General features: G+C 47.4%; 1 protein-coding gene across 1 annotated transcript in view; it reads left to right on the forward strand.

Annotated features, from left to right (window-relative positions):
- Nucleotides 1-26,531, forward strand: part of CYP4V2 (cytochrome P450 family 4 subfamily V member 2) — a 286,243-nt gene that overhangs the window by 112,222 nt on the left and 147,490 nt on the right. Inside the window, exon 5 of the mRNA XM_069200117.1 lies at nt 4,674-4,743. Within this exon, the coding sequence (XP_069056218.1) occupies nt 4,674-4,743 (70 nt within the window). The remainder of the gene's footprint in view (nt 1-4,673; nt 4,744-26,531) is intronic.

The raw sequence follows: 26,531 nt of genomic DNA on the forward strand, positions 1-26,531 counted from the left end.
CACTCGCTCGAAGCCGGACATGATGATGAGGCAAAACTGCACCTCGCAGCACAAAACCCAATCTCCTACAAAAAGCCGTACCAACTCTCACCACCTTACACGCAAAATTCAAATGACCAAGCAAACTTTGCACCTGTCTCAACTCCAACTTAGGTCTTTGCAATGCCTCCTCCAGCATAGTAACTAGCTTCTGCACTTTATCCTTAGGTAACCTCACTTCCATTTTTGTGGATTCCAACTCAATGCCTAAGCCTAAAAAATTCAAACAAGTCGAGGGCCCTTCTGTTTTTTCCGTGGCCAATGGAACCCCCATGTGAAACATAACCTCTTCAAATTCTGACAAAGCCTTGATACATTCACCTGAATCAGGTTTACCAACCAAAAAGAAATCATCCCGATAATGGGTTATAAATTTATAACCACACCTACACTGGAAAAACCACTGGAAAAAAGTGCTGAACATTTCAAACAATGAACAGGAGACAGAGCAACCCAAATCCAACATCCTAGCCACATAAATTGCATCATCAAACTGCATGCCCAACAAAGAGAAATCCTCTGGGTGCACTGGAAGGAGTCTAAAAGCTGACTGAATGTCGGTTTTTGTAATTTCAGCCCTCTTTTACCAGAGAGATCGCTTCATCAACTGAATGAATGAACCACGGAGTCCTTTTGATCAATGAAATCATTAATGGAAGCCCCCACCGGCCACGGCAAGTGATGAATCAACCGAAACTCACCTTGCTGTTTCTTAGGCACTACTCCCAAAGAAGAAATAGTCACATTAGGCAATGGACAACAATGGAAGGGGCCCACAATTCTGCCCAACTCTAATTCTTTCTGTAACTTTGCCCTCGCTACCTCTGAATACTCCCTTGCAGACTTCAAATTATTAGCCCACCTGCGTAACCTTGGTCCTTGATAACACAATTTAAAACCTTCTGTGAAGCCCCACAACAACATTTTGGCTTCAACCACTTGAGGATACAATTGCAACCAATACCGCAGGATTTCTAATTTAATAGGAGTAGGGCCCCTTACCTGCCACTTGTTGCATATGTCCCTTTGCTCCTCTCACCTCCTCTACCATGCGCACCCTGCCATCCCCAGTGCAACCCTCCGAAGCACTGGAACGCAGGATGTCTGCCTCCACAACTGGAGCAGTCATGTCAAAATTTACATTGCTGTTGTGAACACACGGCGCTATTGAACGACCAGCATGGCCCATTTTGAGGCAGCTGTCCTCTCGTCGCATATCCCACCCCATAGTGGGTGGGACACCCCTGAAAGGGCTTATATTGTAAGGGTGATCCCTACAATATAAGCCTACCAGCAGCATGTGAACAACAAACATTACGCAACAAAAATCCTAGCCATAATTTGGGCAGAGAGCCGCCAGCAGCCATACTGGCAGTCAGCGGTGCAGTGGAGGTTGCTCCTCCGTCACTGCCACGTCATCACAACACCTCCCCCACTAAATTATGACACAGTAGTCGGCGTTGTGATGATGGGGTGCTGCTGGCGGAGCAGGCCCCATGGAGCCCGTTCCCTCCCGGACGACCACTGAGACAGGTAAGGTGATCGTCCGACAGGGGAGGGGGGTGGGGTGGTGTTGTGTGGCGCGTGCGTGAATGTGAGTGTGTGTGCATAGAGGGGGTGAGTGAGTTCTTGTTTGAATGCAGTGGGTGTGGTGTGTGTCAGGGGTGTATCGTGTATGCGTGCATGTGTGCATGTGTGTGAGCGTGTATGTGTGTGTTGTGTGCACGCGTGAGTGGGGGGTTTGTATGGGGGCACATGGTGTTCGGGGGTGGGGAGGGGCACTATCAGCTTTGGAGGGTGGCAGAGGAGCCGTGGCTGTTGGGGGAGGACTCTGGGGAGGGGGCAGGGGAGACCTCTATCAGTGCCAGGGAAGAATTCCCTGGCACTGATAGTGGCTACCGCCATAGTTTTTGTGGCAGTACAGAAGCCATGAAAAACCATGGCGGTATGCAGGGTCATTATCCCGCAGATCGCCTAGTGACGGCCACAGGGCTGGAGACTGATGTCTCCAGCCTGGCGGTCGTTACCGCTGTGGTGGACGGTGTGGTACATTGGCGGTTTGGCATGAGCAAAACCGCCAATGTCATAATTTGGCGGTAGTTACCGCCAGCCTGTTGGCATTGCTATCGCCAAGTTAACACTGTCTGCCGGGGTCGTAATGACCCCCTGTGTCAATAACCCAAACCAAATAAACTTAACAAACCTTAGCTAAATTAATATTCAACCGAAAGGATCAAAAAGCCCTTGAATCTTGACTAAAGGATTTGTTTTTTGGGAGGGCGGGTGGGCCCAAATTAAACGAGACGCCTACTGGGTGTGACAAAAACGGCCAAAGAGGCTGCCCACACCCTGCCCCTTATATATAAACCCCACCCTTACACCTGCCCTTCCGGTAACCTAACCAATCCCCTGCTAACCCCGTGGTGGATTCTACCACCAACGCCCGATTAGCCTGGGGGGAGACCGGGCAAGCCCTTGCTCCCCCTAAATCCCCCATTCTTCTCCAACTGCTCCTTCTCTTCCTCTTCCTTCTAATCTCAGTTCTCCTTCATCCCCTCCAATCCTTTTATTCTTCCTTTTCCATCTCCTTGTCCTTGTTCTTAACCCCTTCACGCATTTATCTTCAACTGCTTTTCCTTTTTGTTTTGCTCTTTTACTCCTGATCTTTCTTATTTTCCTTTTCCTCTTCCCCTTCTCCTATTGCTGTCTCCTCCACCCTGTCCATCTCCTTCTCCACTCTCCTTTTCTCTGCCCCAATTCTCTCTTTCCTTCTTATTTTCCCTCTCCCTCTCTCCATTTCCCTTTCCTTATTCATTTACCTACTATTCTGGAAAATTCCCTGCAGCTTACACTATTCAACTTGCAGGGCTATGTTCGAGACAACAGAAGTTGTAACATGAGCTCAGCCAAATCTAACAAATGGTTTGTAAAAATGTGCACAAGTGACATTTAACCCTGACACCATCAGAATGAATGCTTCAGAACCATACTTGCTATTCTTTTATATGAGCCATGAAGCCTCTGTGGGAAAACCAACTACGACTGCGGCTGAGCAGATGTAGCAGATATGAACCCTAGCAAATAAGAGAAACATTCCTGTTTGCATCAAACTATATTTACACCACAGATCCTGAAACAAAGGAAAGTATAGTCAGTCACTGTAACGCCCATGTCAATTTAGGAATCACAGAAGAATTATTATGAAACTATACATTGCTGGATGTGAGTATTTTAATAGTTTGTTAGGGGTTCTCGATTATAGTATTGGTCAGTGATCGATTGTCTTTTCATGCAGTGGGCAGAAACTCAGGTTCAGGAGCTTGAAGTTGTGGTTCTGTATGTGATAATGGGAGCTTAGTTGCAGATATCGCCCCTTGTTCTGTGTGGGGCAGAACAGTTTCTAGATTTGCCTTACCTAGTATAGTAATGTAGTTCATATTTGTTCCCCAAACATAACCTTTGATCTGTGAGTCCTGTGATCCTATGGTTAGGTATAGGCAGATATACCTATGTGCGCGTTGACATTAAGCAGCGTCCTCTACAAACATCAACATGCACCTTCACCTAGTTTCGCTTCAATGGAGCATTAGTGACTGTTTGAATTACATATATAAACTGTAGTAAAAGCAACAATAAATAATATATGCGTGCTGAAAATACTAAAAATAATACTTCTGTAGAATTGCAAACTGTGCACTCAAATAAACAAACATAGAATTCAATGGAGGGTGTACATGAGCAGGAAAAATGCAACAATTACATCAGTTTCAAGTGAATCTGGATGCCTGCAAGGAACAAGTAAAAATAAGTTGCATCAAAATGCCTCTTTGGCCCCTCACAATGCCGCCTCCATAAAAAGTACGGGCCACCACAGAATTCAGCTTGTTGCCCACGGATCCCCAGATCTGATATTCTACGTAAAATGCTTCTGCTCTCCTAGTCACAATTTCAGAGAATGGATGTAATGGCCGAGGTTTCCTCGAAATTGCAATCCATCTACAACCCCAGTGACACGAGGAGGCAGCAGTTATAAACTAGTATGTTACAAACAAATATTAAATACACTTTGTGTCCTGTGGATTGTATACTATGTTTTGGGGATGAAGACCAATCTATATGGGTCATGAATCTCTCCTCTGTCCTATGGTGAAGTGTCAGGGAGAGACAACTCGCTGTACAAAGTGAAAGAATATAAGGCTGACTGTAAGGGTAAACAAAGACATTGAATACAGTAATCACCACTTCTTGCGCTCATTACTAAAGCTAGGATGAAACAATTGTCCCCTGGGCAGAAGCCTAGTTTGTCAGCCACCCAAGGGCACGACATATTCTCTCTAGAGTATGACCTCACCTTTAGTAAAGCTCGAGTCGTACACATCCGTCACTAAGGTGCTTTGTTTGCCTTCAGGTGAGACCGCGACGAGCTACCCTGGGGCATGACGCAAACATTGGTGGTGGCACCCTATCAGCAGTACCTGCAGCAGGCGCTGTGTATGCTTCCAATCTGTAGTTCTGCCTGGCACAGAGAGAAGAGAAAGACAGACAGAGAAAATGCACCCGCTCCACATTTTAGGGCAGCAGCAAACCTGCCCCTTGAAATATATATGCTAAGTATATAATCTTTTTGTTTCTAGAAACTGCAATGGGGAAGAAAATTTATGCACAGAGCAACAGTGATTCAGAATATGTTCGTGCCATCTACAGGTAATTGTGAACTTAACAAGAATGTTTTCACCTTTTTAAAAGTGTTTGGTGATTAGGATTTCCAGCAGGTTTAGACTCCCACGTGCAACAAACTCTGCTTGAGCGCCACACCAAAACATCATTGAACACGGCTGATAAAATGAAAATCATGCTGATTGCTATTCAGTGTAATATAATAAGTCTAGCTCCTTTCCCATACAACGGGCACAACACTTAACAATTGTGCAAAAGCCAAAAACAAAGTATTGTTACCCCCGGTCCCATTTTTAAAAGGAACAGAAAATGTTTAAAGAAAACACAATAAAACGTGTGGAACCACGTTTGGGTACAATTAATAATATGTGCCCAAACTCCGAGGATAAAACCTGCCTGAAGAGCTTTCTCATGAATTCAAAGTGAAATAATACTTTAAGGCACAGTATCTAAACTGTGGATATGTTTAGCGAGAAAATATGCCATGTCTATATGCTTAATGTTTGTTGTTAATTATTAATTCAAAATCAGGATATATGTAGAATACCGCAGAAATCTTCTCTGTTTTTTTATCTCCACCCAAACTCCAAATCATGCTATGTCGGGACTGTATCCTCTTTTTGTCATTCCTGCTCGAAACGTCGAGCTGCTCGTTTAAAATTAACAAATAAAAATCATTTAAAATATGTTATGTCCCCCCATCCATGAGTGATCTCCTTTTTGTTGGTGTGGTGCTGAATCAAGCTGGAGCTAAATGGTCTTTTACCTTTTAGAATGTTTTCTGAGAATGGCAAAATGTCTTTCTTTTTGCTCTTTGTGGGATTGTGAAAATGGAAGAATTACCTGCATTTCTATCAAATGAAGTCTTCATGGCCAAATCAGAATGGTTTTACAGAGCTTTGGCTGACCAACAAAAATATGCGTTTTATTCCTGAACATGATTTTGTTTGTGTAAGTAGTGGAAGCCTCCATTGTTGCAGCGTTTTTGTTCAGTGACCTTTTATTGTATCTTGTATATAATGTATGTACCATAAAACGTCTTAATTGACAAAAATGTGTAGGAGCCTTTGGCTGGAGGTCATCTGTTCATAGTCCTTTAAACATGTTCCCACACTTACCAGCTCAAATTTAGGAGGAAGTGTAGAAAATGGTGATCAGAAAGGTTTTGATCATTCTTGACAGATAGAAGCAAACACCCCCAGCATTCCTCGAAAAATCTACAAAATGTTGCTGTCCCTGCTGGCGGAGTGACTAGAATTATTTATTCGACCTAAAAGTTAAGCCTTCAACCCATGAACTGGAAACGAATCTTGTTTTATTAGGTTTAAGTTGCAGTGTACTAAGGCAGCTTTTGTGGTTAGGTGGCCCCTTTTCCCTCCCTGCCTTACTGAGATCAGTAAATAAAAGAAAACGCTTTTACATGGAGTGTCAGACACCACCTCTGCCATTTATAAGTGCTGTGAATAAAACATGTTACTTTTAAATTACCTTTGGAAGGATGGAAGGCTGAGTCGGCTCTGGTGTGTTTCAGATCCGCAATCTACTGCTTATCCCATGTTTTCAGCGTTCAGCTCTTTGAGCTACCATGCCAGCAAGGAGCACTATTTGGAGGATCAAAGAGCGCTATGTGGTTGGTGCAGTTTGCATACAAGAACTAAAAGGGGACACTTTGAACATCAGTTTTTGTGCTGCTTTTAAGATCAGTTCATGAGCAGTTAGAAAAGCACAGCAAGCCAACAGCGTATGGAGTACATTAAAAACAAGCATTTGCAATGTAGTGGGTCTCGCATTTGCTCAAGTTAGAGCTATTAGCATTGTAAATTTCTAACTGGACTTTTCTTGCCACATAAATTGAAAATGAAAAGTAAAGCAGATGCCATAAGAGAGCCGATTCAAAGCACGACGGCTGCCCTGAGCATGAGCACGAATGAGAGACACTAAAAGAAAAAGAAGTTCGCTTGCAGTCAAACGTATCGGCAAATGTGCAACTATCAATGTAACGGGGCAATCTGCAAGGCAGTAAAAAAGGAGGGACACACATAAAGCATTTACCAGTAATAACAAGCCCGCAAACGAGTGAAAGTGATGGGCATGCGGTGGGCATGCTTAAAACCCCACAATACTTATAAGAGGTCAAAGCGCTTGTGCGCTCAACCTAAAAGCAGCACTGATAAGCAGCGGATAACAAGAAACTTAGTGACTATAAGTTAAATACTGAAAAAAAAAAAATTGTGGACCAGACCCTCCATGATCCATTTTAGGATACTAAAACACTATGGATCTTCTACTGTAAAGAGCAAGTCACCTAAGATATACATTCATTTTTCTTAGCATGGTAAAACGGCCATATGTTATGGAAAGAACACTTTTTTGGATAAACAGTTGGCATAATGTTTTGAAAAAGCCTATCCATGTAATGTTAAAGATGACATTGCAGGGTAATTCTGCATTCATTTGCTGGGAAATGCTGTGTAGTAGGGCACCGTGCGCTGTGTCTTGTGACAGAGATGGTCATGTACCTATGGTTGTAGTTCGGCTTCCAACACATTGGGCCTCTTTGCGTCACCCAACAACCTTGATGAGCTAATAAGAGGCACCGACCGTACTTGGAAAACTAGTCACATATGCACCACTGGTCAGGAGTGTTTCACCCAGACACTTCGTCTGGGTGGAACACCAAGGGGAGTGGTAAAATACCATGAGAGTAGGGTGTATTATTAGTGATTTCCCGGTAACATCTAAGATGATCCTCATGGCCTAACTCCTGATCTTGCAGCTTGCACCCCAAACCTGTAGAATTGTAGATGCGCGTGACAACGGTAACTTGGGGGTTGTGGGTTGTTAAAAACTCGGACGTTTCCAGGCCATTCATAATGGCCTGCCAAATACATGTCAGTTTCAGATCTTGAGCTCTCTCTTATCGCTGTCTTTTTTAAATGAACACTCAAACGTTTTCTTGACTCTGTCCCTAGTCGTGGTGTCTGACATAGGCTTTTTAATCAGCTTGAAGAGTACTTAATAAAACTGAATACCCTAAAATGTCATGTCTTGTGACAAAAACAATCACTTTAATTTCACACTGTTCTCTTATTCGTGAAGTTAGTGCGTTCATCCAATAGGGCCCGGTCCTTTCACGCACAGTAACAACATTCTGCTCTAGAACGCCGAACAATGCAAAACTAAAATGAATGAAAGCATTCCTTGACAATGCAGCTTCACAATAAGGTTAGTGTGTATCCTTTCAATATAAAGGGCTTTCGTCAAACAATATCCAGTGGTCTAAACCGCATGAGTTAATGATAACGTGATATTTGCACGGAATGTTGGGGAGAGGAGGTGGCAGGCGGTGGGCTCAGCATGAATAGCATTAATTTTCTCTTACTACCCCCTCCTTCCGCTCATCTCCAACCCTGCCTCCATTCTCCCTGCCTGTTCGCTGACGCCTTTCCTGTGCGAATGCCTCTTCTTCCTCCCTTCTCTTCCCTCTGAAGAGAGCAGCGCTGTCCTAGCAGCCGAGAGCCGGCTGCCATCCTTAACAAGCGAGATCGCGTTGCGAACCAAAGAGTAGTACCACAAACCGGACGGAAAACAGCGAGCCTCGCATGTTTTCAGTTCTTGGTCGCTGCGCTCGAGGAGGGCTAACTACCGGAAAAGGCATGACTTATGCGTGCCTTCCACTAATGAAAGCAAGCAGATTTTAACAGGTAAGCTCACGAACCAATATAAGACACTGACGTGACGTGAACGGGGCTTAGAGCCCTTTTCTAACTCCTGAAGCGTCTCGCAAGCGAAACGCATGTGCAAGCGCTTGCGACGCAGGCTCGACCCTAAAAATCACAATTTTGGTGGTATAAAAGATACATCATGGACCTGCATCTAGCTCATCGGGACATACATACAGTGACACTCCTTTTTAGTGTAAAAGGTCATTTATTTAGGACAGGATTTAAACACAACATCAATTAACATTTTTTAACTGTACATCAAACTTTTAACCAGACCTTAACTTGTACTCTTCCTTTCCCTTCATTCTTTCCTCAAATAGTTCCCTTCAATTCTCCTACCGTATACGCTCCCAAGCCTTCCTAGCTTGTAACCTACCCCCCCCGCTCTGATCCTTCAACTCCTTGTTTTTCCCCCTGGAAGGGTGGACAAGCCCGCATCTGGCTCTCCACCCTCCCCCATCTCCTGCCATCCAGCAAAACCCATGAGGCGTTTTGCTGCCCCACCCCAAGGAAAAACCTTTTTCCCTACCGTATGCGTTTCTACCTGCCCCCCTTTAACTTCCTTCCTTCCATTATTTCTTTCTTTTTTTTACATTTTTTTATTTTCTAATCCACAAATTCACCCCCCACACGCTTTCTAACATCAACCTCAGTTCTGTTATGTAGAACGCATTCCCTATCTGGTATAAATGAACCCCGTCGTCATGAAACAAGGCCTTCTCCTGTTCTTTTATGTCCCCGTGCCTTAAAACCTTGATCCCCTGCGCCCAACAGAAAACTCTCATGGCTCTATTCAACTTCTTCCGAGCCCGCTCAATGGCTCCGTGGTTGAGAGCCCCTCTCCATGCCCTTCTTGGCACAAATTCAGTCCATACCAAGCATGTTCCACATAGTTTCTGCTTCAAGAGTTCCAAATCTCTCTGCATCAGCTGTGTCAGAGTGAGCCCCGATAGCTTCACTAGGTCATTCTCCCCCAGATGGATCAACAAAAGGTCCGGGCATCCCCACTGAGGCAAGTTACCTGTGATAAATGGTAGCAAGCTGCCCCATCTCATACCACTCTTGCCCCACCAAAGCACTTCATGCTGTCTGCTGGGCAGTCCCAATGATCTGCCGTAAATTTGCTTCTCCGCAAATTTTGCCGCCCAATGAACGAACGAATGGCCGACCAACCACGTCGTCATCTTGTCTGCCTGCGGCCCAGCCACACATCCTGCAAGGAAAAACACTGTAAAAACTGTATTGTTGTGCTAACAACCCCTCCCCCCTCTGCCCTGTTTTTTTTCAGGGCCTGACATACCTCTCACAGCACCTAGATTTCCATCTCCCTATTGACTTAATCTTAGCCCAATCCCATCCTAAATGAGCTGCCGCCGTCACCGCGCCAATCCTAAATGAATGCGTTCCATATTCCCCTGCACACCGCCCTATCCGTCCAAGTGCCGTTCTCATCACTTGCAGCAGCTGATAACTGGTCATCTTCCTCCCTGATGCATGACTGAACACCCCTGACTCGCCTGCCCCGGGGCATCTTGACTTGAAACTGATCCACTCTGCTACCGGGCATGCCATTTCCACGACCCCTTTTTCAAGCCATACCCACTTGCCCTTGCCAAGCTGATCCGTCTTTGACCTTCTGAGCCATATCCCCAGCCTGTCCTTATGCAGGCACACCTCCTTCCTTCTCACTCCAATCTCTTTCCCCACCCCCAACAATTCAGACACTCGAAATGCGCCGAAAAACATCCACACCATGCACAGCCTAAACAAACCCCCTTTGTACTCGTCAGCGCAACACACCGGTAGTACCTGTAACAGTTCCAGCAATATTTCGAATGTGATGGGTGCTCTCGCTGGTCTATCCCTGCCGGACCTAAACCTGCCCCAACCTTTCAACATTTTCCCCAACAAATCATTTCTCGTAGGATCAAAACCAAAAAATAGTTTCCCATAAAAAGAAACGCCTGCTAGTTTTCCCCCTATTGTAGCCGGGGATAAACCCTCCTTGATCAGAAAAAGCACAAAACGTAATGCCCTCGCTTCTAAGATCTGCAAACCCTGTGCCCAGAAATTCACTCCACACGGCTCAAAAGATTGAAACTCCAACCATGCCAGCCTGTAATTTCTCCGCGTGGATACCGCTAATGACATCTCCACCAGCCCTGTGATCATCATGCCCCCCACTCCCAAATGTCTGCCGGGACCATGGTCTTGCTCCATTCCGCTCCAGGTGCCAATTCGCGAAAACGCCACCACTGTGAACGAGATAGGGAGTCTGCAATCTCATTGTGAACCCCGGGTATATGCGCAGCTTTAAATATAGCATTCAAAGATAAACATTTCAGCATAAACTGACGCAACAAGCGCAAAACTCTAAGATCCCTCGCTCTCTGTCTGTTGACTAACTCTACCACAGCCATGTTGTCAATTTGAAATATCACCGTCCTGTTGGCTAGCTCCTGTCCCCACACCGCCAGTGCCACTAGCAGAGGAAAGAATTCCAGAAAAGCGATACTTCTCCCTTGTTGCAGCCAACTTACCGGCCATGTCTCCGCACACCACCTCCCATCCCAATATAGCCCAAAACCTGTTGCTCCCGCTGCATCTGAAAAAATGTGAACCTGCCACACCGTGTCCTGCTCACCGAAAGACATTGGTACCCCATTGAAATCCTTCAAAAATGTCTCCCAAATTCTGATGTCCTCCCGCAAGGCCAGCGATACTCGTATTCTATGGTGTGGAAGCACTGTACCTGACATGGCCAGCCCCAACCATCTACAAAAAGTCCTACCGTCCCTCACTACCCTACACGCAAAATTGAGGTAACCTAGCAGCCTTTGTGCCGACCGTAAATCTATCTTACGTAATGCCCGCACTTCAGCTAGGAAAGCCAGCATTTCCTTCACTTTTGCTACAGGTAGTCTGGCCACCAATTCCCTTGAATCTAACTCAATGCCCAAAAATGTCAAGGTCTGCAGCGGACCTTCTGTCTTCTCTGGGGCCAAGGGTACTCTTGCCTGCTGGGTTAATCTCTGGAAACTGACTAAAGCCCGCTCACACTCCCCTGATGAGGCTGTTCCCACAAATAGAAAGTCGTCCAAATAGTGAGTCACCGACCGATGGCCACTTGATCGTACGAAAACCCATTGTAGAAACGTACTGAAAGTCTCAAAAAGCGCACAGGATATCGCACAACCCATGGGTAAAACCCTATCCACATATATGGCACCATCGAGCTGCATGCAAAGCAGATCAAAATCTACTGGATGGATAGGAAGCAGTCTGAAGGCTGATTGAATGTCGCATTTTGCCATTTCTGCGTTCCGTCCGCACTTCAGTACTAACTTCACTGCATCGTCTACTGACGCGTATTCTACCTTTGAATCCTCTTGTACAATGAAATCGTTAACTGACGTGCCTTCAGGCCATGACAGGTGGTGAATCAGACGAAACTCTCCCTGCGCTTTCTTGGGTACCACTCCTAAAGGAGATATCATCAGAGAGTCACTTGGCCATTCGAAAAATGGGCCGGCTATTCTACCCAGGTCTACCTCTTTCGACAATTTGTCGCGCACTATCTGACGCTGTTCTCTGGCAGACCGCAAGTTGTCTGCCCACCTTCTCTCTCTAGGACCATAACCTACTCTAAAACGTTCCCTAAAACCCCACTCCAATATTCGCGCTTTGTCCGCGTCTGGATATATGTGCAACCAAGGCAGCAAAAATTCCAGTTTAACTGGCGTAGGACCCTTTTGGCGCAGGAGCGCCATGCGATCCCCTCCCTCTTGACGCTCTCCACTGCTCTGCGGGGCTGGAGAGGGTGAAACATTGGATAACCGGGTGACGACTCCCGCACTTGGAGCAGTCATGCTTAAACCTACACTGAGCTCTGGAACAAAAACCTTTGTTAAAACTCCAACATGCCCCAGAGGTTGACCCTGTATTTTTTGTGTTTGAACCCGCCCCCCCCGGGACGGGGCGCGCCTGAAAGGGTTTATATAGAACTGGTAAACCGCTCGCCGTATGCGTGGAAGCCGCTCCGCTGTCGAGCTGATGCCATCCATTGCATCCACAACTCTGAGTCTACATCCCCCCAGGGCTTTTCGGGATTTACGCTCACCCGGGCTCTAAACTCCTCGTCATAACTGAGCCATGCAAAGCCTCCAAAATGCATTTGAGCCTTTCTGATAATGTCCATGTACTTAAAAAGTGCAATTGCCTTATCTGGGTATTTTTCGCAGTACATACTGGCGAATAGCAAAAAGGCGGACGTCCAATTGTCCATCGTGATGAGGACCCTGGGCCTGCGAGCCAGTTCCCATTCCTCCTCTTTAGAGCCCTCTTTGGCCTGTATGTCCCTATGTAGTAGTTTGAAAACGTCTACGTATTCGTGTTTCCATATCTTAGTTTTTGTTTTTTCGGATATGTGTGACCCAAGAGGCATGGCTAAACCCATATATGGAAGGCGTTTCTTGTGACCTCCCCCTTCCTTTTCTTCCGCTGCTGTATCCGCCCCCGCCGTCTTACTGTTAGATGTCGTGTCAACTGGTGCAGCGCCTTCTTTTCCTTTGTTCTCCACCGTTCCTTGAACGGGGATAGGGGGTGGTGTGTCTAAAACTGAACCTTCCCCTACGCCAATAGATCTACTCGTACTTGCCTCCTTCGGCGTCCCCCCTACCTCCCCCCACACTGACCACCATTTCTTACCTCCTGCATTCTCTCCAATGCTCCTCGGAACTCTCCTTGGGTTCCTACCGCGTGGCGCGGCTTGTCGACCTCCCGTGGGCCCATCAGTTACGATCGTATCCTGTAATGCATAAAACGAAGAAGAGGTTGCGCCGCTCTTGCGCCCTCGCCCCCCACTCTCGGGATGGCGCTCACCACTGTATCCCGAATCTCACCATCTTCCCATTCATCCCCTTCATCCTTGTAGTCCAGTTCCAAACAATCATCTCCTCCCCAGTGGCCCGAGTGTTGGGCATAACCTTTTGTTTTGGTTGGAGCCGCTTCCGACTCCTCCGTACCCACATGGCGCACACCAAGTCTGCGTCCCCCGCGCTCCCCCGGGGTGGAGAAGGCCGCCGCTGACCCTTCCAGTGCTTCGTTCCAACTTGATTGGGCCGTACTGCGCCCAGTTGGCGTGGCCCTTTTCCTGCCAACCTCGGTCGATGACATTGTGTTTCCGCTGTCCCCATGACCTTATGCCTCACCAGGGTTCCCCGCGCCAACTTGCCCCTTGGCCGCACCAGCCTCTTGTCTCTGATTCCCTTCTACCTGCGGAACCCAAACCCAGGTCCCCCCCCCTGCCCCTGGCTGTTGTGCCCGTTTGTCATCCCTGACTGCTCTGGCCCTTACGGCCGCTTCACTACGTGCGCTCTCCTCTTCTCTTTCCCTACACAGTTGGGCCCACCTGGCCTCTGTCTCCAAAACAGCCCTGCGCTGTTCTCGAATCCTGGCCTCCAGGTCCCAGGCCTCTGCCTGGTCCCATTTTCCTTGTGAGAGTGGGTCAGGGGCCCCTGTGGGCCCTGCCACGTCTGTTACTGTGTTTTGTGCCCCTCTGGCCTGGCGAGTGGTTGCGTTGGCTCTAGATGCCCCCCCCCCTTGATCTTTCCCGCGTATTTACCTTTTTTCTTCACTGGGGGCCCGAAGCTGTGGCCCTCATCCTTGTGGTATGACAAATCTAATGGTGCAGCCTCTCCGCTAGGGCCGGGCCGGGGCTGCTCAGACTCTTCTCCCCAGGGCCGCCGCTCCCCCTTGTCGGCCGTTTGTCCTACCTCTCCCTGAGGGGCCGCCCCTACTGGTGCGCCGCCTGCCTCTGCGTTCCCTGGCAGTGGATCTTGCGTGCCTTGGGCCTCCCCGCTAAACATCAGTGGGCTATGCGCGCTGCAGAGCTTTTGGTGTGTAGCTGCCACGTTGCCTGGGTCCCCGTCCCTGTCCCCGTCTGAGTCCTGCGACTCACATGCCGCAATTGCCGCTGCAACCCGGCTGGACGCGGCCCTTGTCGGGCGTGACATCCCCACCCACGCCTGATCTAAAACCCCTGGTCTAAGCAGGTCCGCCCGGCCAGCCTCCCCAAGAACGCGTAGCGCCGCCCTCACCGCCTCTGCATCGTGGCTGGTTGCCATGGCAGCCCTTTCACGGGAATTCTCTAATTTTATTGTTGTTTTTTTTTTTTTTACATAGGCCCCCTGAATTTATTAAGTCTAATACAAACGAAAGGGGAGGAAAATATATATATATATTTTTTAATTTTTTTGTGGGCACCGCAGGCCTTTTTTAAATTATGGGCCTACTCCCTTTCTCACCCTGAGTAAGTTGATGCTGCGCCCGTATATGTAGGATTTTCGTCCGTATCTCAAAATGTTTATTCGTTATTACCTTTCTCTGTTATTATTATATATATCTTTTTTTTTTTTATATATCTGGCTCTATTTTAGGGGCCTCCCTGGCCTGCTGCCAGCTGCGCGTGGTCCTGATCCCCCCCCAGCCTCTTGGCCGGCCTAAAAAACAGGAGCCCGGTCCCCTGCCAAAATGAAACCGCGCTTCCGTGGTCTTGCGATTGTTCCACCACGTGGCAGCTCGTAATCCGACTTGCTGCCTGCCCCCACGCGCTGCGTGCAGCTCCCGAAGGGGCCTCTCCCCGGCCGGCGCCACCCTTCGACAATGGCCGCGGGGGCCCGCCAGCCGTCACTGGAGCCGCGCGGTTGCTGCTGCGCCTACCTGGTGCCTGGCCTGCCTTTTTCAAAACGAACGTGTAAGGAAACCCAAAAACTGCCTACGTCTAAACCCACAGTCGCCGCGGACAGAGGCCGACCCCACCCCTCCACCCCCCTTTTAAAGGCCTGTCCTAAACACTCCCCCACTTACCTGGCTGCCAATAGGGCGCCTCCGCACCACTTCCTGCGTCCCGAAAAAGCCCGCGGAGGGTCTCTCTCTCCGCGGGCCCCTCCATTTCCATCATTGCGTAGTGACTCAATTCAGTGCTTCTGTTCTCTGTCTCCCAGACTTTCGTCCTTCACGATGCTGCCAGGACTGAAAAATTCCCATGATCTGGTATAACTAGCATTTCAAAATGATCCGTGGTCCAAAACAGCACGTAAGCTGACCTTCCAATCCCGTAAACCACAAAAGATTCTATACAAACCAGATACCTTAATGACCAATCGCAGGCAAAGCGTAGGGAGAACCACACTTGGGGCCACATGAAGTTTTTAAACCCACATGGCTCAGATCTATCATGGATAGCAAGACCACCTACAAGACATTTTGAGGTCATGTTAAAAAACTCCAGTATTTGCTGACATGCATCCTACATATTGGAAAATAAACCATTATCGAATGTGTGACAGTGTTAAACTATTAGTACATGTGAAAGCCGCAACTTATTTAACATTGTGCAGTGATGAGGATGAGAAGGAATTCAGAGAGCCAGTTTTTAAAAATGCTCATATTTCATGACAACTGCACTTTACAGGAACTATATGCATATTTGTAATCCCTGCTTCTCTTCCGTCCTCTGGCAGCAGTACAAGCAGATCAGAGGAGCTGAAGCAGGATGAGGGAGTGACCCTGTGTAAACTTGGCTTTATTGCTGGTGGCACGTAGGTAAGAGCCGCGTGCTGAAATTAGAAGTATGGGTGCCACATGTGAAGGCCTGTAATAAACAGTCTGAGCCAGAAGCAGATTGCAACTTGGGTTGCCAAGTCGCCCACCTTTTAGTCTCTATGCTCCACGCAGGGGCGGAGCGGTACGGCACCAAACACAAAGAGGGGACACCTGAAACTCCCCTCCTCCTAACTTTAACATGGCATGCTCTTGTGCCCGTAACCTACGTCACTTAAGCGGCATTACATTCCTCCTTTATTTTGAATAAATTGAAACAACACAAAAACACAAGCGTTAACAATGCAAAAGGTCTTGCACATTTTGAACAAGTTGTCATCTTTTGACAACAGCGCCCACAAGCAAAAACAAAATAAAAAAGACGACTTCACAAAATAAAAGAAAGCTAACTTTGAAAAATAAAACTTTGCCATTTTGTTTGTCTGCTGGGCACACTTTTGCCAGTCACAAGACTTCTATTTGCGGGGCACTGGAAGTGAAAATGAACAAAACAGTCCCTCGATCACATTGGGAGCAGCAAACGGTACTAATTAAGCTGAAATTAATTAGTGCTTAATCCCTGCTCCACACAGAGGAACAAAAATGATGCCAGACATGCCTTGACGACTTACCAGGCTGTAAAGAAGAGTGCCACACAAATCAACAAATGGTGAGCGACAGGCGGGCTTCAAAACCTTTACTGAACACAAAAGTGTCTCGCAAAATCTATCAAAACATGAACAGGGCATTCAAACCAAATAACACTCCTGCTTATCTGGGTTGCTGACTGCCACTCCACTTCACAGGTATTACGATCACAGTACATGATCCCTCAGATGAGAGGATGGCGTAGGGTTGTTGTGCAGTGTTTATCTCGTGCAAGTTTCTCGGCTGATGGGAGCCGAGGGCATGTTCCCTCGATTTCTTCTGAGGCGCTAGTGTGAGATTTAGTGGTACTGTCATCTCGGTTGTCTGCGATGGGAGTCTGTCCACATCCCCTCGATGCGTCGTTCAGCTTCAGAAGGCCCTCCTCTCCATCTTCTTGAGCAACCTCTAGTGGCGCCCCTAGTCCATGGAACCGTTTCAAAACAGGAACCTTTTCGAGTGACCTCTTCACTTCCATGTTGAGCAGACAGTCAGGTGCCTTTTATGTGAGTGATCACCCAAGGGTGATGCTCAAACGACGTTCTAGCCTTACTGCCAGGAAACCAGTCTTGAAGTAGCACTCAGTTACTAACCTGAAGATGGGACGATCTAGCATTCTGTGCTTGCATGAACTGAAGGCCTCCTTGTGAACACTCTATGGTCATCAGTGGGGTCTGAAGACCACTTGGGGTGATGTGGGATGGAGTCTTAGATCATCCTCCCCATCATAAGGTGTCCAAGAGCTTTTCCAGGGGTAGAGTTCGATGTTTGGCCGTATTCATGTAGGAAGGAGTAGAGAGCCCACTCATACGGCTATTGATTGGCATGTGTGATGTGTATTACTTTGAGTGCCCTCATGAAACCTTCCACCTCCCAGTTAGCTTGAGGCCAGTGTGGAGTGACTCTTTTGTGTTTGATGTTCAGCGATTGGAGATATTTGGCAATTTTTTTACCTTGGAAGGGGGGTGCATTGCCAGTACTGTGCTCCTTGAGAAGTCTGTGAGTGGCAAGGGTTTTTCTAACTTGGGTAGTACATCTTGCGAACCTTGAGATAGTATGATCTCCATCTCTGGGTATTTAGAGTTGTCATCAATAATGACCCTTTCACCCCACCTGTCTGGAAAGCTTCCAGAGTCTAAATTTGCGGGGTCCCTGTTCAGAGATGATTGGTGACTGGTGGTCCGGCCCTCCAGTTACATGGCACCTTGGGCATGAGTGAACCGTGATCTAGACTTGCTCATCAATCAACGGAACCCATACCTTGGCCTTGAGTCGGCTTTTAGTTTTCACTGTGCCTTGATGTCCTCCATGGGCAAGTTGTATCACTTGGTTTTGCAATGAGGTGGGAATTACTAGACAATGGCCACGTAGCAAACACCCATCTGGATCAGCCATCAGTTCATGTCACACGTGGTGTAAGCTTTTGAGGATGCGCCAAACATACAGTGTCAGTTGAGATCCATTTGCTCTGAGTTTGTGCCACTGCCCATTTCGTACAACTTCCAGCGCCTTCTGCAGCCACATGTCTTGGGTTGCAGCCTGGCGGATAGGTCCAGACCGCTTCCCATCTCTATGGAGACTATCAGCTACAAACCTCACATACTCTTCTGTGTCATCTGCTTCAGCCTCTTCCTCCGGTGTTACAGATCTCGGGTGTCTGGAAAGGTAATGAGCTGGGTTGGATATTCCGTGGCGATACTCCACTTGGCAGTTATAGTCTGGAAGCTGGAGCATCCACTTTTCTGTTCGGACTGTGGCTTGGGTGCAGTCCCTTGGAATAGCAGAATGAGAGGTTTGTGGTCCGTAATGACCATGAACAGTCACCCATACACATACTGATGGAAATGCTGACACCCCCAAAATATGTCAATGGCCTCCTACTCTCTGGGAGTACCTTTGTTCTGCCTCTGTAAGGGAGCGACTTGCAAACACTACTGGAGCCCATTTGCACCCTTTTGGTCATTGTAACAATACTGCTCCTAAGCCTTGCGGGCCAGCATCTACAGCTATTGATGTTTCATTGTTTAGGTCGAAGTATACTAGCATGGTGCTGGATGACAAAGCATCTTTGGTGGCCTTGAACACTGCCTGTTGTTGTGGGCCCCAGTCCCAGGGTGTTGCTGACTTTTTCAGATCTCTGAGGTGTTGGGTCAGTGTGGTTACATTTTTGATACAACAACCACAGTAGTTAACCATGCCCAGAAAACCTCTGACATTGGATACTGTTGTGGGCAGGGCTGCTTCTTTTTTGGTGCAGACTTTTTCTGGGTCGGGTGCTACTCCTTCGGTGGAGAAGCTGTACCCAAAGAAACTCAGTCTCTGCTTGAGGAATTCACACTTGTTGTGATGAAGATTGATTCCAGACTCCTGAAGGCATTGAAGTAACTGTCTCAGATGAGTGTTGTGCTCCTGTACTGATGTGGTGTAGATCAGAATGTCATCACTGACATTCACTGTGCCCTTAGATCAGCCAATAGTTGGTGGATTACATTTTGAAACACCTCTGAGACGTTTGAGATGCAGACGTTAAGCCTTTGGTATCTCTGGACACCTACATGAGTAAAGAATGTTGTGATATAGCTAGACTCCTTGTCGAGCATAAGTTGATGATAGCCTGAACTTAAGTCTACTTTTAGAGAACCAGCGAGACTAGCTCAGCTTTCCAATCAGCTCATCGATGGTCGGTGTGAGGTGACATTCTCTCCTGATTGCAGCATTTGGTAGACACATATCAACACGTATGCGAACCTCTCCTGGTGCAATAGAGGAGATCCATGGTGTCGGTCCTGATACGTTCTCGATAATTCCTTCTGCTTCCAATTTCTCCATTTCTTTTTCTACTTGGGGCCTCAAATAGAAAGCAGTTCTGCAATGCCTCAACGCCACAGGCTGCACTGTTGAGTCTATTTGTATCTTTATCTCATTTGGGAAGTCAGTTAGAATGTGGGCAACCCTTTCTTGATGTATTCGAAATGCAAACATGACTGTTCTCAGTCCTTCTACAGTACGACATCCTAGTAGCATTCCACATCCTTCTGTAACGTATACTGGAGATTTAGTCATTTGGGGACCCTTGAGAAATCGACGTGCAAAACTTTCCTCTCAGTCCTCAGGTTTTGTCTTGCACGTATGCAAATACTCTAATTGATGTCTTTGGTAAGAAGGGCACAGGTTGCATGGTGTTGTACAGTTCATCAGACATTAGGTTTTATGATCCACCAATGTCGAGCGTGGGTGTCAGTTGATGACTCCAACACTAATCTGGCACTGGGCTAGATGCCCGTCCCAGCTTTGAATACTGAATGCACTACATGTTCAGTCACGTCATCGTCATCCATGTCGCTTTGGTGGTTTTGTTTTACAACAACGGTGTTTACTGACACGCAAGGTGTCTTTCCTCTGGAGGTGTGGCAGACCGTCGTGAAATGGTTGGATTTTCTACATCTGTGCATTTACGGCCCCAGCCCGTCGCAGGGCAGTCTGCCGGGCGGTGTGTGAGACCTCCGCAGTACCCCCATGTCTTTGGTTGTGGACCAGGCTTTTTGGGTTTCTCAGGTCGTGGTTGTGACGTGACTGCATTGATGGGTTGTGTTTTCATGGTCCATGGGTTGGCTGCTTCCATGTTCCAGGTGTGGGATTTCAACAGTTCTGTGGTCCTCCCCAATTTGAGAATGAGAATGTCTGTCTGCCAATGTTTTCCATGACTGTTGCAGAATCCATTCTCTAGGTTTTGCTGAGGCACATCCTTGTATTATTTGCCCACTTATTTCTGCATTTTCATCTGCAAACCCACATGCGCTAGCCAACTCTGAGCCACGTGTAGAAAGCGTCAATTGATTCCTCTGCCTGTTGCCACATGTTAGAAATGGGGTCTGTAGGTGACAGGGGTTTGTACCCTGTCCAAGTAGGAACCCTCACTCTAGACCGGGTATGGTAGTCACACAGCTGGAATAAACCCTGCTCACCCCCTCGTTCCCAACAGTCTGACGACACTTGCAAGGGAGTGCAGGCTCGTCATGGACTCTCACGGACACCTGGCACTGTACCTTTGGAAAACAATGAAACAAAGATGTTGCATGGAGTCTGGGAGGTGAACCCAGTGCGACATCGGTTCCTTACTGCTACTGGGGAGGTGTTGTCTTTACTGCGAGGCAGGGAGGTGAGGAGTCAGTTCTTTACGGTTGCAGGAGAGTTGATGCGGCGTCAGATGTGAGGCGTTGGTTCCTTACAATACAGTGGGGTCGATGAATCCAGCAGGGCAAGACCCGAGGCATCGACGTTGCCGTGTCACGATCACACCATAGGGCTGCAGGTGCTGCAGTGGAAGTGGAGTTCGCTGTGGCAGGACTGCGGAGGTGCTGCAGTGGCATCGGACCTGCTGCGTCGGTCACTGTCATTGCATTCAACGGGGACCATGGCTCCAGTGCAGGCAGCGGTGCGAGTTGGTTAGCAGCTCTGGTTTTGAAGTTACTCTATAGTCAGTGCACTTGGTTTCTTCTTGATTGCACCAGAACCCACTGCCAAGGGCTCAGGAACTGGGTTTGGCACCACTTGGTGAGTCAGGACTCTCAGCAAAAGAGTCCAGGTGCTGCAGATGGCGTCTTTGATGTCCCTGAGACTTCAAACAAGAGGCAAGCTCAGTTCAAGCCCTTGGAGAACCTTGGAAAGCAGGATGCAGAAAGTAAAGTCCAGTCCTTTCACTCCCAGGACAGAAGCAGCAAGCAGCAGGCCAGCACAACAAATCAACAGGCAGAGTGGCAGTACCTCCTACAGCATCTAGCTCATCCTGGCAGAATGTCCTCATTCCAGAAAGAATCTAAAGTGGTGGTCTCAGAGGTCCAATACTTATACAAATTTCTGCATTTGAAGTAGGCAGACTTCAAAGGAAAGTGTAGTGTACACAACCCTGCCTTTCCTCCTCTGGCCCCTGACACATTCCAGAAGGTTGAAGGCTGCTTTATGTAAAGACAGGCACAGCCCTATCCAGGTGCAAGTGTCAGCTCCTTCCACCACTCTAGCCCAGGAAGACCCATCAGGATATGCAGGGCTCCCTCTGTGTGACTGTCTAGAGTGAATTCACAAACAGCCCAACTGTCATCCTGACCCTGATCATAAATCCATATCTGCTCCCAAGGGGAAATTACACTTAAAAGATATTTCAAGGCAACCCCCATGTTAACCTATTTGAGAGATAGGCCTTGCAATAGTGAAAAACAAATCTAGCAGTATTTCACTATCAGGATATGTAAAGTACACCAGTACATGTACTACCTGTTAAATACACTGCACTCTGCCCATGGGGCTGCCTTCAGCTTACCTTAGGGGTGACATACATGTATTAAAAGGGAAGGTTTAGGCCTGGCAAGTGGGTTCACTTGCTGGGTCGAACTGGACACACAGGCACTGCAGGGGAGTTCTGAGACATGTTCACAGGACTACTCGTGTGGGTGGCACAATGAGTGCTGCAGGCCTACTAGTATTATTTGATTTACAGGCCCTGGACAACCATGGCACACTATACTAGGGACTTACTAGTAAATCAGAAATGCCAATCATGGATAAACCAGTAACCAATACAATTTAGACAGGAGCATTTGTACTTTAGCACTGGTTAGCAGTGGTAAAGTGCCCAGAGTCATAAAGCCAACATAAACAGGCCAGATACATTGGGGGAAGAAGGCAAAATGTTTGGGGATGACCCTGCAAAAAGGGCAAGATCCAACACCTCGCTTGGGAGAATATGAACCTCTCGTAATCTTAATTGATCATTGGTTCAAAATACGCATTTAAAGCAGCTATGAGTTTTGTATGTGTCTTTGGCGTGGCTTTGGTTATGGTGTTTTGGAGCCTGTGGATTGTTTTGCCCCCTAGGTGTAGAATCTTGTCTCTCGTCCCGAGCAAAATAACGATGGATTAAACCCAGATCTGTGACTGGGTGTGAGTGTTTGAAAAGTTTCAACACTCCATCCATTATTTTATTTAGTTTTTTGATGCTGCTTTGTGCGCCCTGAGTGGCAGGGGTATGCCCAGACGTGGGTCCCTTGCTCGCTGCGCCACTGGATTCAAGCTAGCCTGGCTGATGAAGGGTGATACTCTGAAACAGGTCCCGGGATGCTTGTTTCCTGTCCAGGGAGGACCTGGCCTAGCAGTTCGGGCTGGGCTGTTCCCATGGGGAACAGGGTCAAGACTGATTTGCATATGGCTGGGTCCAAACTGGGGTGACGTGGCGAGCAAAATAACAATGGATTAAACCCAGATCTGTGACTGGGGGTGAGTGTCTGAAAAGTTTCAACACTCCGTCCATAATTTTATTTTGTTTTGTGATGTTGCTTTGTGTACCCTAAGTGGCAGGGGTATGCCCAGACGTGGGTCCCTTGCTCGCTGCGCCACTGGATTCCGGCTAGCCTGGAGGATGAAGGGTGATACCCTGAAACCGGTCCCAGAATGCTTGTTTCCTGTCCAGGGAGGACCTTGACTAGCAGTTCGGGCTGGACTGTTCTCATGGGGAACAGGGTCAAGACTGATTTGCATATGGCTGGGTCCAAACTGGGGTGACGTGGCGAGCAAAATATCGATGGATTAAACCCAGATCTGTGACTGGAGGTGAGTGTTTGAAAAGTTTCAACACTCCGTCCGTCATTTCATTTTGTTTTGTGATGTTGCTTTGTTCTCTTCCTGTCGTCGTCAACCTGGGTTGCTTCAAAATATAGTTACACCTTTTCCACCCAGCCTCCATCTGGGCACCTCTGCAGACCGGACCCCTTCCACCACGAACGGTTCCATTGGTGGTGTATTCGCCATGACTCGGGGCACGCGCAAGCACAAGCACTGCCCGGGGAGCTTATAGAATCTTGTTGCTCTACCAGCACTGTGCCTTACACCCCGTAACTGTTGTGGACTGGTTGCAGGGGCGACGCCCCATGGTATCTCTGTTATGTGGGCAGTGTGTGGTTATTACTTTTTTTACTTTGTGACTGCTGGATCACGTTCTCTGATGGTTGTGCTGGGTGTGTGGTTGTGGTGAGGGCGTCCTCAGTTCCTGTGTCTTTATATGCACCGGTGGATTGTATTTGGCTTGGGGTTTACCCTGTCTTCTGGGCATCATGGCACTCCCATCTCTTCATGAATGTTGTTCCTCTGTAGTGGATGTTGGGGGCTTGAGGTCCTTCTTTGCTGAGCCAGGCACAGTCATTGATTGGGGGAGGAGTCCAGGGGCTATTTGGTTGGTGGATGGCCACTCTATGTGAACTCTTCATTGCAGAGATACTGACGCACCTCCTAGGAGTGAAGGTCTTGTGCAGTGCGTGCGTTGCTCAGGCTGTTGTTGGGAAGCACCACTTGGTCGAAGGGTTGCCTCTCACCTGAGACAACGTTTAAGGAACGGAGTCAAAATATGGGACCTCCTGTGGATACAGTGGTGTGCCTCCCAGCTGGGTCAGTGTGTTTCTGTCCAGGTAGATAAAGAGGCTCGGTAGGCTTCCTCTAACGCAGTGATGCACCACCTGAATCTGGGGCCTGCAGGCTGACAACAGCACAAGCACTGTGCCTCCATCGAAGGACAGTGCGTCAGCCGTGTCAATGAGCCTTACACTCAGATGGGAACGGTGTACGCCCCCTCGTCACTGATGTTGTAATGTTGTGTTTGCTGCTGGTGGCTCATAGGTAAGAGCTGCGTGCTGAAATGAAAAGTATGGGTGCCACTTGTGAAGGCCTTTAATAAGCAGTCAGAAGCAGAAGCAGATTACAACTTGGGTCGCCGGGTGAATGTCACCCACCTTTTATTCACCATGTCACAGGGGCATACCTGAAACTCCCCTCCTGCTAACGTTAACATGGTGTGTGCTAGTTCATTGCACCTAGATCACTTCAACGACATTACACAAACTCATTTCCCCAAAGTTCACTTTTTAGAGCCAGGCAGTATCACAGGATGAGAACCAGACTAATGTGCAACAAGGATGCTCCAAGTCAAGCTCAGAAGCAAAGGCAAGTCAGGGAAGACAAACATCATAAGGCATCAGCAGAATTAGGGTCCACTGTAGGTTTGCAGACTGCTCCACGATAACCAAAGACGTGACTCTGCCTCCAAGTTCATTGAGAATTACATAGGCAGTGCAGCGCTCCATCTGTCTTGGTAGACCTAGACATCTTCATTTAAAGTGCGGTTTGATTGTCCTCAGCAATTTGAGCATCAGCCTGCACTTTAATAGAAACAAACAGTACAAGTCAATGCTTACACTTAGCAGAGGTTGGGCTTTTACACACAATAAGATCTGCTCAGTGAGCGAAAAGAGTGACTGGCGCTTCTCACCACACAGGACGAGAACACCTAAAAATGGCCCATCCTAAAAAAAAAATCAGCTCACGAGAGCAAGCGGGCGCATGGATTTTTCAATGCCAACTAGGCCAGTTCACCTTGTTTAGGAATCTCATACTGCTCTAAAAACAGCACACAAAGCAATATCGTTAGTTTATGGAAAATACATTCTAGCAACCACTCACCTTTGTCTGAGCAATGTCGATAACGTTCCCACAAGGTGATACACTGTGCTGTAGGAAGCCTGTTCAAGTCAATGTTCTTTAGAATTCTCCTTTTACGAGACATCTGACCGATCAGGTTTTTTTGTCCGTTTTGTCAGATGTTTTTCTTACATCTAGCAGATTAATTAGTAAGCATGTTACAGGATTTAGCCTCTGAAAAAAGAAAATATTCTCCAAAATGCTCCAAAGTAACAATGACCAGGTTCCCACCAGGTAGTGTAACTCCTCTTTGGGCCCTTCTAAGTAGGAGTTATGGTGAACCAATATTGCACTCCATAACATCTAAAGATGTCATGGAAGCTGAAGCTGTGTCTTATTTACAAGAGATACCTTCCCTATTCCATGCCTGTTCCTCTTTATCATACCAGTCATTCCAAAATTGTTAGAAAGACATGAGGAATCTCATGTTAGAAAATGTACTTTCGCAATATCTCCTGGGTCTGGAAAATACCCTTAATATAAGCTGTGCAGGAGGAAGATGGTTGTTTGGGACTAATAACAACTTAGAAAAGACTGTCACAAAACAGAATTACTATACGTTCCAGTACTGATGTCAAGAAATTAAGCCCTCAATCACACTTCACTAGCAAAAAACCCTAAGATATGGAATCTAGAATAATGCTTTGTTCACAAAATTGCGAATGACAGCAGGTAACCTTGTGCATAAACAATGAAAGCCCGCCACCAGGCAGCAAAACTTCAACATTTGTTCCTCCACCAAGGGTTTTACCAAGGTGAGTACGAGACCACATGTTCATGCACCATTTAGAAGCCTACCTCTGAATAATTATGAGGAGGTGTGGTTATTAACAAAGTGTGGTAAATGATAAAAGAGGAAATAATTAACTAACAGAAATGTTCAGGCATTAATGAACTTGTTACTTACTGGTAATCTTAATTACCCTAATTAGAGGTTCTCCGTGTCCCAGTCCTCACAGACTGAGAGTATGCCCCTCCTGTGACAGCCGTATCACGCTAGTCTTTTAGTAACTTTATTTTATTTAAACTCCTCCCACCCGCACCTCCTCCTATTATTGTACCAAGCTGTAGGCATGAGATGCAACCAGGGAGGGAGGGAGGGAAGAGGACTGGGGTGAGGAGGACCCCTAATTGGGTTAATGAAGACTACCGGTAAGTAATAAGTTCATTACTCCCTCGTGAGGCCCTCCTCACCCCAGTCCTTACAAACTGAGGATATAACAAGCTCAGAAAAGACCATGTTGCACCCACAATGCCAATGCAAAAGAATCTTTATTCAGAACAGAAATACATATCATTTTGTAGCAGTAGCCAAAACTTGCC

This window comes from Pleurodeles waltl, chromosome 1_2 (assembly GCF_031143425.1).
Source record: "Pleurodeles waltl isolate 20211129_DDA chromosome 1_2, aPleWal1.hap1.20221129, whole genome shotgun sequence".
Lineage (NCBI taxonomy): Eukaryota > Metazoa > Chordata > Amphibia > Caudata > Salamandridae > Pleurodeles > Pleurodeles waltl.